This window comes from Sinocyclocheilus rhinocerous, unplaced genomic scaffold (genome assembly GCF_001515625.1).
Source record: "Sinocyclocheilus rhinocerous isolate Xijiao unplaced genomic scaffold, SAMN03320098_v1.1 scaffold1449, whole genome shotgun sequence".
In the NCBI taxonomy this organism is placed as follows: Eukaryota; Metazoa; Chordata; class Actinopteri; order Cypriniformes; family Cyprinidae; genus Sinocyclocheilus; species Sinocyclocheilus rhinocerous.
This window is the reverse complement of record NW_015664992.1, coordinates 113,035-131,587: the sequence shown is the minus strand read 5'-3', so window position 1 is coordinate 131,587 and position 18,553 is coordinate 113,035. Positions and strand designations below refer to the sequence as shown.

The 18,553-nt window shown below is 36.7% G+C and overlaps 1 protein-coding gene across 2 annotated transcripts in view; it reads left to right on the top strand.

The window, feature by feature from the left end:
* The window catches only part of LOC107730618 (RNA-binding motif, single-stranded-interacting protein 2-like), a 46,279-nt gene extending 35,013 nt beyond the window's left edge, over positions 1-11,266 (top strand). Inside the window, exons 3-14 of one of the 2 annotated variants that reach the window (XM_016541478.1) lie at positions 624-682; positions 843-934; positions 1,812-1,969; positions 2,213-2,292; positions 2,403-2,512; positions 2,601-2,644; positions 3,217-3,310; positions 7,658-7,708; positions 7,919-8,029; positions 8,141-8,218; positions 8,309-8,393; positions 10,861-11,266. In XM_016541478.1, coding sequence (XP_016396964.1) covers positions 624-682; positions 843-934; positions 1,812-1,969; positions 2,213-2,292; positions 2,403-2,512; positions 2,601-2,644; positions 3,217-3,310; positions 7,658-7,708; positions 7,919-8,029; positions 8,141-8,218; positions 8,309-8,386 — 955 coding nt within the window. In that variant the 3' untranslated portion in view covers positions 8,387-8,393; positions 10,861-11,266. Of the gene's footprint in view, positions 1-623; positions 683-842; positions 935-1,811; positions 1,970-2,212; positions 2,293-2,402; positions 2,513-2,600; positions 2,645-3,216; positions 3,311-7,657; positions 7,709-7,918; positions 8,030-8,140; positions 8,219-8,308; positions 8,394-9,831; positions 10,022-10,860 lie in introns of those variants that run through there. The other variant, XM_016541479.1, reaches the window with a different exon arrangement.
* The last annotated feature ends 7,287 nt before the right edge of the window (positions 11,267-18,553 follow it).

The window sequence follows — 18,553 nt, the reverse complement described above, 5'->3', positions numbered from 1 at the left end:
TGTGGGGGGGGGGGGGGGGGGATTTCCCACGTATGCTGGATACATTGCCTGCTTTTTCTTCAAAGTCTGTTTCAGCTCGTCAATTTAATTTAATTTAAAAATTACATTTAAAATTAAATTTCAATCTAAATTTTGTAAAAATGAATAATCGAATCAGTTTATATTTATCTAGGTATATATATATATATATATAGATAGATATAGATATAGATAATATGTATTTCAGAAGGCGGGCCTTCATTTGATACAGGAACTATTGGAGCCGTTCATGCCAGACTGGGGAGAGAGGTGTTGTAATAATGTAAAATATGTGAAAAATAATGTGTTTCTCGAACAACCTAGTATGAGAGCCTGTTCTAGTACACCTCCAAAACAAAACCAAGACTTTGTAAAAGAGCATAATAGGACCCCTTTAACTAAATATTGGCTAAATGCCGTTGTCTTTTCACTCATTTCTCGCAGACCAATACATAATCATTATCAGTCACATTTGAAAACAGAAATGAAATGCCTTTACAACTTTTGCTTCTTTGTTGTAATATCATGTACACTGTCACTACCGTTCAAAAGTTTGGGGTTGATAAGATTTTATAATGACAGTCTTTGTATTTTTTTTTTAATAGGTATGGAAAGATTGTGTCCACCAAGGCTATTCTGGACAAAACTACCAACAAGTGCAAAGGTGGGTGAAGAGTGGCTTTATGTTCTTGAGAGAATCACTCTTTAATTCTCAATGTTTCATTTACAATGAAGTAACCTAAGCGTTTGACACAACTGTATTTGATTGTATGTATTGATTTGTGTGTGTGTGTGTATGTGTGTGTGTGTGTGTGTGTGTGCAGGCTATGGCTTTGTGGATTTTGACAGTCCTGCAGCAGCACAGAAGGCTGTGACGATGCTCAAGGCCAGCGGGGTTCAAGCTCAGATGGCCAAGGTAGACTTTCACAGAACATAATGTCCATTCAGCACATAAACCTCTGTTTGCGTTTGACGCTTCAGCAGCGTGCAGCAAGAAGGTCATGTCTAGAAATGTTGATCCTCAGACCTCTGTCTCCACCGACGTGTTTCCGTTCCAGCAGTTCAGCCCTGATAAATCACTGTGCCTCGATTGTCTCCATGCGTTCGCGCCGCAGCGCTGCCGTTGAGACCGGACCAGAAATCAACGTAAAACAGTTTGCAAATAAGACTTGCAGCACACCGCCTCAGGCCGTGTTTTGTTAATTTTGTTTCAAACAATCGAACAGAAACACACACCAACTCATGTTCACTTCTGTTATTTTCATAGAAAGTCTAGTATTATTATTTTTGACTCAAAGTGAAACCTTTGCACAAAATTAAAAAGAAAACAAAACTTTTTATATACAAAATTAAAAATAGGATAGTAAAACGTATATACTTATCCCAAACCTCTTTAGCTTACTTTTCATAGATTTAAATATATCGAAACTTAATTTTTGATTAGTAATATGCATTGCTAAGAACTTCATTTGGACAACTTTAAAGCCGATTTTCTCAATATTTAGATTTTTTTGCATCCTCAGATTCCAGATTTTCAAATAGTTGTATCTCGGCCAAATAATGTCCTATCCTAACAAACCATACACCAATTTCGAAAAATTTACCCTTATGACTGGTTTTGTGGTCCAGGGTCACATATGTATGTTTCTTAAACATGCTAATAGTGTGAGGAATGAAGGAAAAGGTCAAATTGCTACTGTAAACTTATCACAAGTCGAAAAGACTATTCTAGGAAATATTTTACCGATTGAAAAGTGCAGTCAATCAGATTTACGTTACGTGTTTATTTCTAGCAACAGGAACAGGACCCTACCAACCTGTACATCTCTAACCTGCCCGTGTCCATGGACGAGCAGGAGCTGGAGGCCATGCTCAAGTCCTTCGGCCAGGTGATTTCCACACGGATCTTACGGGACGCCAACGGAACCAGCAGAGGCGTAGGATTTGCAAGGTACTTTGTTAATCACTATAATCACATCTATAAAACCGAGTGTGGAGGAACTAGAATTTACTGATGTTTGTGATTTGGTATTTTGACCCGAGCTCCATCTCACATAGAAAAAGTCTTAGATCTTTGAGTTCAGCTCCTGAAAAATGGGGGCAAAAACAAAAGTGTTGTGTTTATAATTTTGTTCAGTGTATATATCAACTTTTCCCACCTTTTTAATTGTTTATTAATGTCTTTGTATAACAGGATGGAATCCACAGAGAAATGTGAAGCCATCATTCAGCATTTTAATGGAAAGTATATCAAAACCCCACCTGGAGTGCCAGGTAGATGATATATAATTTGTTTTATATAAATTCCAATGAAAGAATTCATTATTGATTATGGAACAATAAAATATATTAATAACCTCTTGCTTCTTACGCTTCACCTGTAGTACCTACAGAACCGTTGTTATGCAAGTTTGCTGACGGAGGACAAAAGAAGCGACAGAACCAGGCAAAGTACCTACAGAACGGTCGAGCCTGGCCTAGAGATGGGGAAATGGTATGAGAGCTCTCTTTCTGGACTCTGACAGAGTGCTTACCTTGCACATTTTATATCAAATTTGTCATTTTTTCCTTTCCACGTTCAGGGAGGAATGACGCTCACGTACGACCCAACGGCCCTACAGAACGGGTGAGCGCAGAGAGACATCCTGGTTTCATGTGTCTCGTTTTTAGAGTGCTTCAGATCAGTATTTAAAGGTATATTCTTGTTCGTGATTCTGGTTCTCGCGCATCAATCAAGCACATTTGAGCTTCTGTTTACCATATTTGATGTGTTTTATATATGTGCGTAGATCAATGTTTATATGTGATTAAAAGCCTAAATTAAATCTGTTTAACATATAAAGCAATCGTGTCGCCTCAGAAGACTTGGATTAAACCGCTGGATTCATATGGATTACTTTCGTGATCTCTTTATGAACGTTTTCAAGCATCAATGTTTTGGTTGCATGGACTTTCATTCTCTCAGGTTTCATTAAAATATTTTAATTTGTGTTTCAAAGTCTATTGAAAATCTCATGGGCTTGGAGTGACAGCATGAGGGTGAATGGATGATGACAGAATTTTCTTTTTTTGGGGTGAACTGTCCCTTTAAGACTTAAATTACGCAAAAAATTGTGTTCTTCAAAATAACTCTCAATGGCTTTTTAAATGAACATGTAATGTCACTTCACTTCTTACTGTTTTGCTTATTATTTTCAGGTTTTATTCTTCTCCGTACAGCATCGCTCCAAACCGAATGATCGCTCAGACCTCTCTGTCTCCATACATGCCCTCACAAGTACCATCCTACCAGGCGAGTATCATTACGATAATGATATCAATTTTATGCGTGTCATAATTGTATGTTCTGTATACACACAGTGATACAGCACTGCTTTCACCCAACATTATTGCGCAACATATTCACACAATATTATTGGAAATATTTCTTTAAAACATTTAAAGGGGTCATATGATGCGATTTTAATTTTTCCTTTCTCTTTGGAGTGTTACAAGCTCTTGGTGCATAAAGAAGATCTGTAAAGTTGCAAAGACTAAAGTCTCAAATCCAAAGAGATATTCTTTATAAAAGTTAAGAGTCAGCCACGCCTACCTAAAACGGCTCGTTCTAACACGCCCCCACATATGCCAATCACAACGCACTGGATAGCTGGCCAATCACAGCACACCTCGCTTTTTCAGACCGATGAGCTTTGTAAAAATCAACGCGTTTCAGAAAGGCGGGGCATAGAGGAGAAACAATAATGTACAGTATGTGGAAAATAATGTGTTTTTTGAACCTTAAACCGCATAAACACATTTCATTTCACCAAGTACACAAAATAATGTTCTTTTTAGCAACATCATATGACCCCTTTAAGTAAGTTTTCAGTCATGTGACTGGAGCAGAAACATCAGTATAACTGCAGCACAGGCCTGTCAATTTTACATTTGCTTCAAGCCATGAATGCTTAGATCATCTCTCAAAAGAAAAAAAAAAGTGAACAAACTGCAAGTTTTGGGCACTTGCGATTCATTTGTATATCAATATCAATTGTGAAAAACAATGAAACATTATAAAACACTTAATGTGGCTTAATGTACTAAGACAGTGATTTCTGGGGCATATCTGCTTACCTGTACATAGTATGTCTTATTAATAAGGTGTGGACTATATATTGGTCCTCCAATATCACTTTCTTAATGCTTTTAGCAATATGAAGCATTTTCTTTATAGTTGTTTTCTATAGGAGAACGTTTAATGAGCAGTTTAGTGCATTGCGCTCATATTCCATGCAAACTCCTCACCTTTCGTTGAAAACTCACCTTTTTGAGATCAAAATATGTCTTTTTACAGTACCATTTGTACCAATTCAGTTCTGTACCCACTTGTAGTCAACCGCTTTAAAACGCTCCTGTGTGTTTTTGCGCGCGCTCTGGTTTCGAATTACAAAACCACAAGTTTATTTACAATGTGTTTTTGCAGCGATGAGTATTGTAGCCAATCACAGGCATCTCTGTTGAAAGCAATGGCCGGTCAGATGTGTTTTCTGTAGGTTAGTATTAGTTATTATAACGAGAGAGAGAGAGAGAACAAAGCATACACACGGTGTAATTTAGAGATTGATTGTGTAGTTAGTCATTGATTATATCAGGAGTTTTTGCGTGAGTATGCTCACTCCGTTGCGCTATAAGAGGAGCCCCTTCCTGGATTTGAAGAAAAGTTTTGGTTGTCGGTTTCAGGAGTGACAAACGCGAGTGTAAAAATGAGTGAATCCGCTAAATTGTTCCGTCAGTCGTTGCTATGATTGACAGTGATAACTGTAGCACTGGTTCGGAAGTGATACAGAGTAAATTCAGAGTAAAAAAAACTACAGCAGCAACAAGTCTGTGTTGGATGAATATATTTAGCTGCTTCTACAGTTCAAGATAAAACTTAAAACACTCTTTGTAATGTGTCCTTTTTAAGGCAGTTTAAAAAATACAGTTTTTAAATTAAATATAAAAATATTTCAAAATATGTAATGCATTATTATTTATTTGTACTTGCTATACTTCTTCAGTACAGTACTAAAATTTGTTATAATAGTCATTTTATACTAAATTCAAAATCAAGACGTGAAAACTAGGGAGTGGAAATGGCAACTGAGCTAATGAGTGATTCTCTGCTGCCATCTACTGGATATAATGCTAATTTCATGTATTTGTCATCTTAAAAGTCTTTGTTTTCCACCAGGATTTTTGGCACATTTTTTCATGTCATCTCCATGAATGAAAAGTGAATCTTTAAAGTGAATTTTACTGCACAACTGTAGAGTTAAAAAATAATAAAGGCTTTAAAATATTGTATAAGTGTTTAAAAAGTGTATGTGTGTGTGGGGGTGGGGTCTATATCACCTTTCACTCATGATGAGTTTGCATCCCTGTACTTGCATGTACAGTATATAGTTTGCATAATTGTGTACTAAATTCAGTCACTGTTTTAGTACATTCACACTTATTACAAACCTGGTAAAACTGTTTGTGGGCAGCAGAAGATAGCCTTGTTTTGCCCCTCAGGTGGACGTTCATATAATGGTGTGACGTCATGTGAAAACTATGAGATGTCTATACTGGGACTCCTTGACTACATATGGTTCAAAAACATCATGTTTCATTGTCAAATTTCAGCTATTGTAGGCAGAAATGTATTGGACTTGAGTTTAGTCTCCTCAGCTTGAGTTATAAGGGTTGAACTGAAATGCTTTACTACAGCAAAACCGTTTCGCTCATTAGTTTTACAATTCCATGCCTTTAAACAGACTTACTTGTTTGTAATTTCTAATTACCCATTTCTGTGTGTTATTAGGAAACTTTAGGTCAATCCAGACTACGTTTCATTTTTGTTGCGATAGTGAGCTCAAGCTGAGTGAGTGCCAAAGCCGACAGCGGTCGGATGGAAACACAGAGTGACTCACAGCATGTGTTCAGTGAGAATATTAGACCGCAGTGACTCAGCTGAGCTGGGGCTTGTGGGAACTCTGACACCTTATTGAGTGCTGATGGATGAACAGGCAAAAGCAAATAATGTACACTGAGATCCTGTAGGTCTGGCACGTGTGCTCAGAAGGCACTGAACGGCCCATTAGAGCCGGATTGCTGAGTAATGACGCTACGGCTCAGTCTGCTAGCGCCTAACGTTTGTCTATATGAAGACAAACGTTGAATGTTGAATGAATGTTGAGCACATTAAATACTTAACAGAGTAGCTCATCCAACAATGAAAGTCATCATCAGTTATTAAACTTTTAGAACATATAAAAGTTTGGAGTTGGTGAGATTTTGTACGTTTTTAAAGAAGTCTCTTCTGCTTTTCAAGGCTGTATTTATTTGATCAAAAATACCGTAAAAACGATATCTCTATTTGAATATATTTTTAAATGTAATTTATTCCTGTGGTCAACGCTGAATTTTCAGCATCATTACTCCAGTCTCCAGTCAGTGTTACATGATCCTTCAGAAATCATTCTAATATGCTGATTTGCTGAGAAAGAAACATTTCTGATTTTTTTAATTAATAGAAAGTTCAAAAGAACAACATTTGCTTGAAATGGAAATCTTTTGTAACATTATAAATATTTTTACTGTTCAATTTTATGCATCCTTGATGAATAAAAGTATTACATTTCTTTCAAAATATATCTTAAAGACCTCAAATGTGACCCTGGACCACAAACCAGTCATAAGGGTCAATTTTTGGAAATTGAAATTCATACATCAGCTGAAAGCAGAATAAATAACAAGCTTTCCATTGATGTATGGTTTGTTAGGATAGGACGATATTTGGCCGAGATGCAACTATTTGAAAATCTGGAATCTGAGGGTGCAAAAAAATCAAAATATTGAGAAAATCATCTTTAAAGTTGTCCAAATGAAGTTCTTAGCAATGCATATTACTAATCAAAAATTAAGTTTTGATATATTTACAGTAGGAAATGTACAAAATATCTTCATGGAACATGATCTTTACTTGATATCCTAATGATTTTTGGCATAAAAGAAAAATCTGTAATTTTGACCCATACAATGTATTTTTGGCCAGGTTCTCCAGGTTCACAAATTTTTAAAATGTAGTGTATAAATCACCTTTAAAGGCTATGCAAACAGGACAGATGCAAACCCCGTCCCGTTCCAGTCACCATCAGCATCTGGCGTCAGATGAGCAGCATATGGACCCAAACGCACGTTGGGATAGCTAGTTAAAATTGGCTGCTATGGTACAATATTTTGCTAGTGCCCGCACTGTGATTTTGGATTCGGAGAAACTTGCAAATTTGAGCCGAAACCAAAAATTCAAGGTAAATGTAACGCAATGTGACATTACACAAGCTATTTGACGTCCTCTGTGGATGAAGCACTGATTGAGCTGATTGACATGAGATGTGATGCGCAGTAAGTTGATTTAAGGATTTAAGAATCCTTGTAAGTATCGGTTAAAAATGATAAATCATCCAGCTATAAGCAGACAGGTTGCCTGTAGTTTATCCACAGTGTCCTCGACATTCAAAACACGCCACTGGAGAAACGTTTAATTCAGTCAATGATTTTGACCCTCCAAAATGATTTCTATTTAGAAGGTTTTCGGTTGATTGATATGCAGTGTTTCTGTCTCTGTCCTCAGGTGCACAGCCCGTCCTGGATGCATCATCAGTCGTACCTCATGCAGCCCACCGTGAGTGCTCACATATGAGCTCAGATATCGTTTTGTAGGGTTTGTTGTCGAACTGTAGCTTTACTCTACTTCACATAAAAGTTTCCATGCAGCTGGTGTTTTTTTTATATTAACTATAATAGCAAAAGAAGCACTATGTTGATTCAGACTCCCATGAGGTTTGGATATCTAGCAATCACCGCTGGTTTCTGCGCATCTCTCTCTCCGCAGGGGGCCGTTCTGACTCCAGCTATGGATCACACGATGTCCATTCAGCCCACGTCTATGATCGGACCCCTGACCCAGCAGCTCAGTCACCTGTCGCTCGGCAGCGCTGGCACGGTTGGTGGCCTATTACCGTCAATTTAGTTCCTCCTAGAACCTAATTACCATCAAAACGTGACGGAAAGTATTATAAGTATGACCAGTTGCTGTATTTATTTTGCCCCACAGTATATACCTAACGCAGCTATGCAAGGAGCGTATATCCCTCAGTACACCCCAGTGCCTCCCTCTAGTGTTACATTAGAGGTATGACGAGCCTTGGTCTGCACACGCTGCTTTGAATGCTGAACAGGGTCATGGGCAAGATTTGATGCATTCTCATTCTTTGTCACGTAGGAAAACAGTGGACAGCAGCAGGTTTCCATGGAGACGCCTTCAGAGCACACTAATTATTCCTATCAACACAGCAAATGAAGCTACGGTAAGACCAGAAATGAAAGATGTGCTGTCTGTCAGATGGCAGGTTTGGCACTTTATCTTTCAGATGCAGCCAGCTTGCATATAACGTTGGTAAACTATTCAGAGAACAGCTGTATAAATTCACATGTTTTATTATAAGCTGTTTTTGAGTCAAAACCAACTTAGTGTTGATAATTAATGCTGCAGTATACTATATTATGCTATACTTTTATACTGTACGACAGTATGTGTCGTGTAATTATGCTTGTAGTTTTGTAGAACATTTTCTCTAAAATTCCTTTAAAATTACACGTCGTTCAAAAGTTTGAGATCAGTAAGATTTTGAATGTTTTTAATGGAGTCTCTTATGCTCATCAAGGCTGTATTTATTTGATCAAAGATACAGAAAAAAACAGTAATATTGTGAAATATTATTGCAATTTATAATATTGGTTTAATATACTTTTAAGATATAATTTATTTCTGTATTACTAATGCTTACCTAATGATTCATAGCGTGCAGTTATTATAAAGTGTTACCAAATTATGTTGTCAGTGCCCTACAAATTAACTGGTTCTAGGATTTTCTGTATTTCTGTAATTTTCAGCATCATTGCTCCAGTCTTCAGTGTCACATGATCCTTCAGAAATCATTCTAATATTCTGATTTATTATCAGTGTTGAAACTGTTGTGCTGCTTAATATTTCTTTTTTTTTTTTTTGGAACTTGTGATACTTTTTTCTTTGATTCTTTGATGAACAAAAAGTTTAAAAAAGAACAGCATTTATTGAAAATAGAAATCTTTTCTCACAATATAAGTCTTTACTATCACTTTTTATCCAGTTAACACATCCTTGCTGAATGAAAGTATTAATTTCTTTAAAAAAATAAAAAGAAGAAAGAAAAAATGTACCGACCCCAAAATTTTGAATAGTAATTTATATTGTAACACGACATTTCTATTTTGAATAAGCACTGTTCTTTTTAACTTTTTAGTTATCAAAGAATCCTGGAATAAGTATCACAGGTCCCAAAAAATAATTTTTTTTTATTATAAATCAACATATTAGAATGATTTCTGAAGGATCATGTGACACTGAAGACTGGAATAATGATGCTGACAAATCAGCGCTGCGTCACAGGAATAAATTATATTTTAAAATATATTAAAATAGAAAACTTTTATTTTAAATTGCAATAATATTTCACAAAATTCGTTTTTTTTTTTTTTAGCAAATATATACAGCTTTAATGAGCATAAAAAACTTCTTTAAAAACATTAAAAATCTTACTGATCCTAAACTTTTGAACGGCAGTGTAATTATAAATTAAATTGTTACCAAAATGATTCATTTCAGTGCTCAGGAAAAAAAAAAGTGTTGTTATTGATAATGACAGGACTACAGCACAGTTATTCACAGATCTTCATAAAGAAGTTTTCTAATTGAATCTCCTGTAGTTTCATTCCAGAGAAACCCTGTGACTGCCCGCCCAGTGCATTAACCAAATGCTGCTTGAATTGAGCAAAACCTCACCATTCCAGAATGCATTCAGAGCATCTGTCACATTTCCTCGATCAACTTTAGGCCAAGAAAAGTTCACCCCAAAATTATAATTTGCTTAAAAGGTACTCACCCTTAGGCCATGAGTTTGCCCCTTCATCAGAACAGATTTGGAGAAATTTAGCATTACATGGATGCTCTGCAGTGAATGGGTGCCGTCAGAATGAGAGTCCAAACAGCTGATAAAAACATCACAATAATCCACAGCACTCCAGTCCATCCATCAGCGTCTTGTGAAGCCAAAATCTGCGTGTTTGTAAGAAACAAATCCATCAGTAAGACATTTTTAAACCGTTGCTTCTTTGTTATCATGCATCTTCAGTGTTATTATGGACTCATATTTTAGCCGGATGCAACAATTTGAAGTTGAACACGTCTTGATGGATTTGTTTCTTACAAACACACAAATTTTCATTTCACAAAACTTCATGTCGGTTGGCCTTTTCAGCTTTGGATGAGCTATTCCTTTAAATAAGCCTTGGCATATTTCAAATATTCAAAGTTGAAGCGTCACTATTTTCATCCCAGAGCAGCAGCTCTGTGAGTGTCCAGATATATTATTAAAGATAATAAAGCAGAATCAAATCAGCTTTAGGTCTTCTGCACTATTCTACTCACAGTTCTGGAGGAGTATTCCACTCAAAGCACCACTTTAGGCCAAATTTATATTAGAAATCAAAATGATAATATCTGCTCCATTCCTTTAACAGAAAAATACTTGATTACTTTGCTTGGCTTTGCTTCTTTTCTAGCATTTATCAATGATTTACCAAATTAGATCTGTTGTGTGAATCACATCAAACTGTTTGACCCCTGAGACTCACTGCAGCCTTTTTCCATGTTTATCCTGTACATATTAGGTCATTTTCATCACTGAATATGAACTGGATTGTCTTTGTTGTTTTTTGTCTCTCGCTCCCCCACAGGTCCTCTGCTCCGCGCTGTGGACAGTGGGAATCTCTGCGAGAGACAAAGAGGGGATCCGGATCACAAAAGGAGCGTGTATCTTTTGTAGGACGGAGACAAAAAGGACATCAGTCATGTTTTGTTCAACTCCTCTCTCTTCAGGAGTCACTCAGCCAATGGAGCTATCAATCTATTTTGATAACAAAACAGAAAAAAAAGTGTAAAAAACAATGCTGATTTAGAAAAGGGTAAGGCAAACACAATGTGTTCTTTTATGCACGTAATGGCAAATTCTTATTTTTAAGAACTAATTCTTTAATATGGAAAAGTTAAAAATGAGTCTTTTGTTTGTGAAATATGCAACTTTTTTTTAAAGATTTTAAGACTTTTTTTTTCTTCAGTCAGCAGCAGTAGGATATTTTTGTACAGCGTAATATGCAAAGTGCTTTTTGTAAATCAAAATGATAATGTCTGCTCCATTCCTTTAACAGAAAAATACTTGATTACTTTGCTTGGCTTTGCTTCTTTTCTAGCATTTATCAATGATTTACCAAATTAGATCTGTTGTGTGAATCACATCAAACTGTTTGACCCCTGAGACTCACTGCAGCCTTTTTCCATGTTTATCCTGTACATATTAGGTCATTTTCATCACTGAATATGAACTGGATTGTCTTTGTTGTTTTTTGTCTCTCGCTCCCCCACAGGTCCTCTGCTCCGCGCTGTGGACAGTGGGAATCTCTGCGAGAGACAAAGAGGGGATCCGGATCACAAAAGGAGCGTGTATCTTTTGTAGGACGGAGACAAAAAGGACATCAGTCATGTTTTGTTCAACTCCTCTCTCTTCAGGAGTCACTCAGCCAATGGAGCTATCAATCTATTTTGATAACAAAACAGAAAAAAAAGTGTAAAAAACAATGCTGATTTAGAAAAGGGTAAGGCAAACACAATGTGTTCTTTTATGCACGTAATGGCAAATTCTTATTTTTAAGAACTAATTCTTTAATATGGAAAAGTTAAAAATGAGTCTTTTGTTTGTAAAATATGCAACTTTTTTAAAAAGATTTTAAGACTTTTTTTTTTCTTCAGTCAGCAGCAGTAAGATATTTTTGTACAGCGTAATATGCAAAGTGCTTTTTGTTTGTCCTGTTTTTGAATTTGTAGTTTGATATTTAGGTGTTTTGGTGGAAAAACCATTTAAAGCCACTTCTTCATGCTGCACCATTTTAAGAATCTTCCAAGAAATAGTGATGAAATCACTCGAATTCAATCTTCACTTCTCTGAAAGCAACAGACAATCATTAACTTATTATTTATTACAAAGTTTGGTGCATAGCAAGGCAATAAAGCTTTGTCTTTCAAGTTCATATAACATATTAGATGCAGAAATAGCGATTCTCCAGTTATGTGCGCTTTCTTTTTCATTAGTAACGAATCCGAATTGTATGGTTTTAAGGTGTTTTATGAGGGGCATTTTAAATCGAATGATTACCTGTGAAACAGTTTGTGCCTCACATTAGTGTTCAGGATCAATAATGTGCTTACAGTACAGGAGTCTCGAGGAAGTGACTTTAAGTGGTTTGTTAATATCAAAAATAGTTCATAAAAGTGATGATAACACATGACTCGATGAAGTTTCTCAATACCACACTGCTATAACTCTTCATGCTGTAGTAAAGCAGATATGTGTCAGTCTGGTTTGAAGACTTGAAAGAAAGCTTCACTTTTGTTTTTAACGGTATAAATCAATCCATCTCAATCCATCAAACACCTGCATAAAAAGGAAAGAAAATCAAGGCATTTGGTTATGCAGTTTTTAATATATATATATATATGCAGTGAATGGGTGCCGTCAGGATGAGTCCAAACAGCTGATAAAAGCATCACAATAATCCACAAGTAATCCAGTCCATCAATGAACATCTTGTGAGAAAAGCTATGTGTATCAAGATGTTTTTAACTACAAACTGTTGCTTCCGGCTGAAATATGAGTCCATAATCCATAATTTTGCTTGCTCCAGTTAAAGTCTCATATAAATAAGGACTGAAATCTGCACAAATCAAGCACCATTTACAAGCGGAAACATCCAAAACAGCTCTAAACAAATATGTGGGTGGATTTTAATGTAAAAGGAAAGCAGGGGATGGACTTTCTCTTTTTACTGGAGGAAGCGTTATTAAAAGTGATGGACTGGTATTTTGGTTGGAAGCATTGGTTTGAAGTTGAAAACTTTTAAATGCTGGATTTGTTTCAGCTTTTGTCTTCTCCAGATGTTAACTGATGGACTGGAGTGGTGTGGATTATTGTAATGTTTTTATCAGCTGTTTGGACTCTCATTCTGACGGCACCCATTCACTGCAGAGCATCCATTGCTGAGACACTGATGCTACATTTCTCCAGATCTGTTCCCATGAAGAAACTCCTCTACATCTTAGCTGGCCTGAGGCCTGTGTTTTATTTTTCGGATGTTTGGTAAAACAAGACCAAAAAAGGCGTTTAGCACACTGATGTTTTGCAGTGTGTCACGGCGACGTGTCCTCGTCAGGTTGTGTGTTACCGTGGCTTTGGTTCTGTACAGTGCAGAGATTTGTAGAAATATCTTCCAAATGGTGCAGGGGTTATACATGAGACATGTATAGCAGGAAAAACTATTATATGGAGCAGAAGGTTAGGATCGAGAAGGACAGAAGCAGTTCTTCAGCGTGTGTAGTCGCTTTCTTCCTTCATGCTGCTGGTTTTTTTTTTTAAAGATTTGTTTTCACCGATGTGTTTTGTTTTATCTTCCAAGTGAGATTTGCTGTAGTGTTTGGGCAAAGCTTTGCTTTCTGGAAACTTTTTAGATGATGAATTCGTTTGGTTGTGTGTATTGGTTGCTGTTCCTTTTTTAAATCCCAGATTAATAGGATTTTTTTAAATGTTTGTGTGCAAAGGAAAGACATTGTCTTGAGTTTCTTTTATGTTCTTCTCTGTGCTGTTTGTTGTTTTACTTGAAATGTACTGTCTTGGTCAATCATGATGATGCACTTCTAAAAGAATTTGAATATCCAACATGAAACTTTTTGATATCATTGATGAAAAAAAAAAATCAGTGGTCACTCATGAGTTGTTTTTGTACACTAAAGCATACCAATATATGTTATAAATGTCTTTACACTCTTAAAAATAAAGGTGCTTCACGATGCCATAGTAGAACCTTTTTGTCTAAATGGTTCCATAAAGAACCTTTAACATCTGAAGAACCTTTCACCAAAGCTTCTTTGTAGCGAAAGAAGGTTCTTCAGATTATAAAAAAGTAAGAAAGAGATGGTTCTTGACTGAATGGTTCTTTGTGGAACCAAAAATGGTTCATCGCTGTGAAGAACCTTCTAAGCACCTCTATTTTTAAGAGTGTAGAAAGATTCGCTCTTCTCTAGGATAGAAACACAAGGGCTTATATTATAGAACACTAAAGACACGTGATGCAGTTGATACTTCCTTCCTTCGTTTGAGGGCTTCCCCTTGGTGCATTTTACATTTTATCAATGTAAAGCCATGACCTTGATCCGAAAACTATGAAATGGTTTTCATTAAGAGACTCTTCTCCATCCATAAAAAGAGCTGCTAGCTTGATCACCTTCTAGGATAGTTTGACATTACATTCAAAGAAGTTGTGTTATTGAAACTGATCAATACCTCTTTAACAGTTTACCATCTACTCAGGCTGAAATTCAAACTATTGGCAGCCATGGAAATCTTTGTGATACACTTGTCTTCAGAGTCCCAAAGAATGGATTCATTCCGGCTACCAAAGATAGCTATGCCACTAAGATACAACATGCCTATAGAGTATGACAGCAATCACAATCGTTTCCTACTAATGTAATAAATCCATGAGTGATTAAGGAGCTGATGAGTTTGTTGGTTACGCCAAAGGAAAAGTTTTTCCGTTGGCAGAATCACCTTTTGTAAAATCATCCTTTTCAGTGTGATTTTACTGTTGATGTTTTAAGTCAAATCTTCTGTACTAAAGTTATCTCTCAAGTTATACCATGCAGTTCACCTCATGAAGGAAAATGGGATTGATTTTGGTTATCAAACTGATCAATCGTTTCATCCATTATTAACACAAAACATTAAACATGGTTTTGAAACTATGAAATGTGTTGGCTTTTATTCAGATCGATTACATATATCTACATTATTATCAATTATCTACCATTTCCAACAGCTGGGATGATGCTGAATGTGAAAGTCAGTACTCTGTTCTCATTGCTCAGTTCAGATTTTCAAAGAAGAGCTGCTAATTGTTCGAAGAGCTCATTTCATAGTTTCAAAATGTATTGCTGCTAACATGGGGTGTTCAAGCTGTTCACCAGATAAAGCCATAAACCACAGAACCATTTCAAGTTATTGTAGCGAAGCTGTAATCCTAGTGCCTCAAGAAATGAACTGTGTTGAGTTGCTTTGGGTCGGTAGACAGCATCAAGATGTCTAGAGATGGGAAGTTGTACAGAATCAATACTGTATGTTTGTGATGCTGATGTTGTGATTATTGAACACGTGGCTTTTCTCTTGAACAGCTTTTTTAAACATTCTTTATTTATACAATAACACATTTTGAACAGGTGTCTGAAGAAACAGTTTGGTTGCATGTTAACTGGAGCTTCTAGCCGGAAATTTGTCTTCCTGTGACAGTTTCTGATTTTCCTTTTTTTCTTTTCTTTTTAAAGAAAAACTACAACAACAACAACAATGTTCTTCTGTTTTTGTTTGTGCCTTTTTTTTTAACTGATCTCTTGAATTCCATTTTTTTAATAAAATCTTGTTTGTATTTTGTTGGTTTATTTACTTTTTCAGTTATTCCAAAGTCTCTAGACAAGTCATGTGACTCGGCGGCCATCTTTGAAACGCCGCTCGGGCATGCAAGTGCAGCTACTATCTCTTTGTATGGGGAAACATCAAATTCTCCAAAACTGTTCACTAAGCTTACGATTAAATTTTATATTTGAAATCACCAAAGAAATCTGACAACAACTGTGTCATAAATGTTGTTTCTTTTGCTCAAATAGCGTTATAAAAAGCTTATCTTTCAGGCTAGATCAGCCAGTGCGCATGCGCAGTCCTGAGTGCACGTCTCAGAGCACTGACTGTTTCTATAGCAACCGGGACTTCTAACGGCAGCTGCAGCTGACTTTACCAATTAGCAATTGGCTCTTTCATTCAGAAGGCGGGGCTTCCTGCTATTGAGCGGCCATATTGAGCATTGCATTTTTCCCCATTCAAAACTACACAAGTGACATGTCTTGGGTATTCTATAGTCTTTGGTTATTCTCAGCATTTTCATCAAAGAACATTAAAACATCAACTGCAGTTTTTTTATTATTATTATTCAGATTTTTTTATAAATTGTGAAGACTCTTATTTTCATTCAATTTTATAATTATGCATTTATACTTAATTTGCCACTGACTAAATTCTACCACGTACTGACACATTTCCTTAATTTATTAATCAATTTAGTTGATGTTCAAATAAGTTTGTCTTTCGCACACAAATCTTTACTATTCATACACGTTACACTGTAAATAATAGTAACCTGCCGTTATTAGCTTAGAGAGCTTTTTCTACCTTTAACTTTAATAGCCCTAATTTACCCCAGATGTTTTATTGGTAAAAACATATTCAGATTCATTCAATATGATATTGAATATTTTCCCCCAACCTGAATAAAACCAGTTAATTTAAATGTTATCGTTTTTAAGATACCTTTTTTTTTTTTTCCAGTGCACTGTTCTTAAAATAGTACATTTGTACTATTTACTACATTTTAGAATAAGTAAATCCTTAAAGTCAACAAATTAAAGTATGGGAAGTTTTATGTCCAAATATGTTCAAATGCAATCTTCCTAATATATAAACAAGTCCTTGAATCTGATTGGCTGAGCCCTTCCACGAGTGCTGTTGGATATTTGACCAGTTTCAGCTCTGGGACTGTTCACCGTTTGTATCGCTCCGCATGTCTCTCGTTCTGGACAGGCAGCATTTCTCTCAGTGAGCGGCAATGGCGTGAGCCTTACCTCGGCAAGTTCTTCTGACATTTGTCGCTGGCTCTGGAGACTTTGTAGTGGTTAAACAAGATATTATTTGTTTTGGTTACATCTAAACTTTGGTCTCATGAATCAATCATTTTGGTGCTGGGGATTTCCTAGCATCTTCAGCGCAGGTTACTTTGTTACGCCAGTAGGTGGAGGCAAGGGACTGTCTTTATACGCGAGTTGTTCCCAGCCATGTCCTGGAATACTGCACATTTTGCATGTCACATCAATGTTTTGAACCAAACATGCCTGGTTCACATCATCAGTTCGTTAGTAAAGACTGCAACGTCTGAAAAAGACAAAGAAGACATGCAAAATGTGTAGTGTTGGGGGGCTCCAGGAACGTGGTTGGGAACCACCAAGTTAATAGACCATTCATTCAAAAACACTCATTCATTCAGGAATGAAAACAAGGAAATTATGTGAACTTTGCATACCACTTCACACAGTTCAACAGACGAGCAATTGGTCAGCGAAGATCATGGAAAGTAAGAGAACACTCAGTTCACAAGTACTACAAGTGGTATGCTGGTATACTGTGCTGTATGCAAAGGATGGACACACCTGCCTGTAGCTTTCTAGTGATCTTGAAGACATTGATTAGCTTGTTCAGGAGTGTTTGATTAGGGTTGGAGCTAAACTCTGCAGGACAGTGGCTCTCCAGGACCAAAGTTGCCCAGCCCTGCTCTACTGTATGCACTTACAGTTTGCACTTTGCCATCTAGTGTATCAACATTTTAGATTTAGGGTTTTCAATTATTTCTTGAAGATTGTGAGGGATTTGGCTGTCTGGAGTTATATAGGTCATTCCACCAGTAAGGAACGGTGAAAGAAAATGTCCTTGAGAGTGATTTTGAGCCGCTCCACTCCCTTACTGACCGCAGGCTGCTGGAGGGGACGTGACTCTTAAGAGAGAGCGGAAGTAGGAGGGTGCAGAGCCCGTCAAGCGCCAATGTCTTGAACTTGAAGCAAGCCACAACTGGAAACCAGTGCAGAGAGATGAGAAGCAGTGTGACATGGGCTCTCTTGCGCTCATTGAAAATGAGACGTGCTGCTGCATTCTGGATCATTTGCAGAGGTTTGATTGCACATGTTGGGAGTCCAGCCAGAAGAGCATTGCCATAGTCCAGACTAGACATGACAAGGTCCTGGACGAGTTCTGTTAGGAAGGGCTTTGTCTCAATTTCAGAAGGGTGGTCTCATCCCAAATGGAATACTAATGGCTATTTACCGGTTTCCCAGTCAAGGGCAAATGACATTGCCGCACATAACGCAATGCCACTAGCTTTACCGTAGTAATGAACAATAGTGAACAAAAATTCATTTCTTCATTTTGTTTGTTAGTCACCTTTTATACCCAACATCAGCCCAGTCACCCTCAGATGAAGGCGTATTCATTATGCAAACACAGCCAAAGATCTTTAACGTCAATAATAATCAAATATTAGTAATATACATTGATAATATCAATAATAAAGAAAGTAAATCATGCGCACAGTTTACTAATTTGTTCCTTCGTTTTAAGAAAATTGTGAGGACGTTTTACTGTTTTGTTACCTCGTTTTAATGAAATCATGAGTAAGTTTTACTAACTCCTGTCCACAATTTCATAAATCCATCAAACATCACATGGTGAAC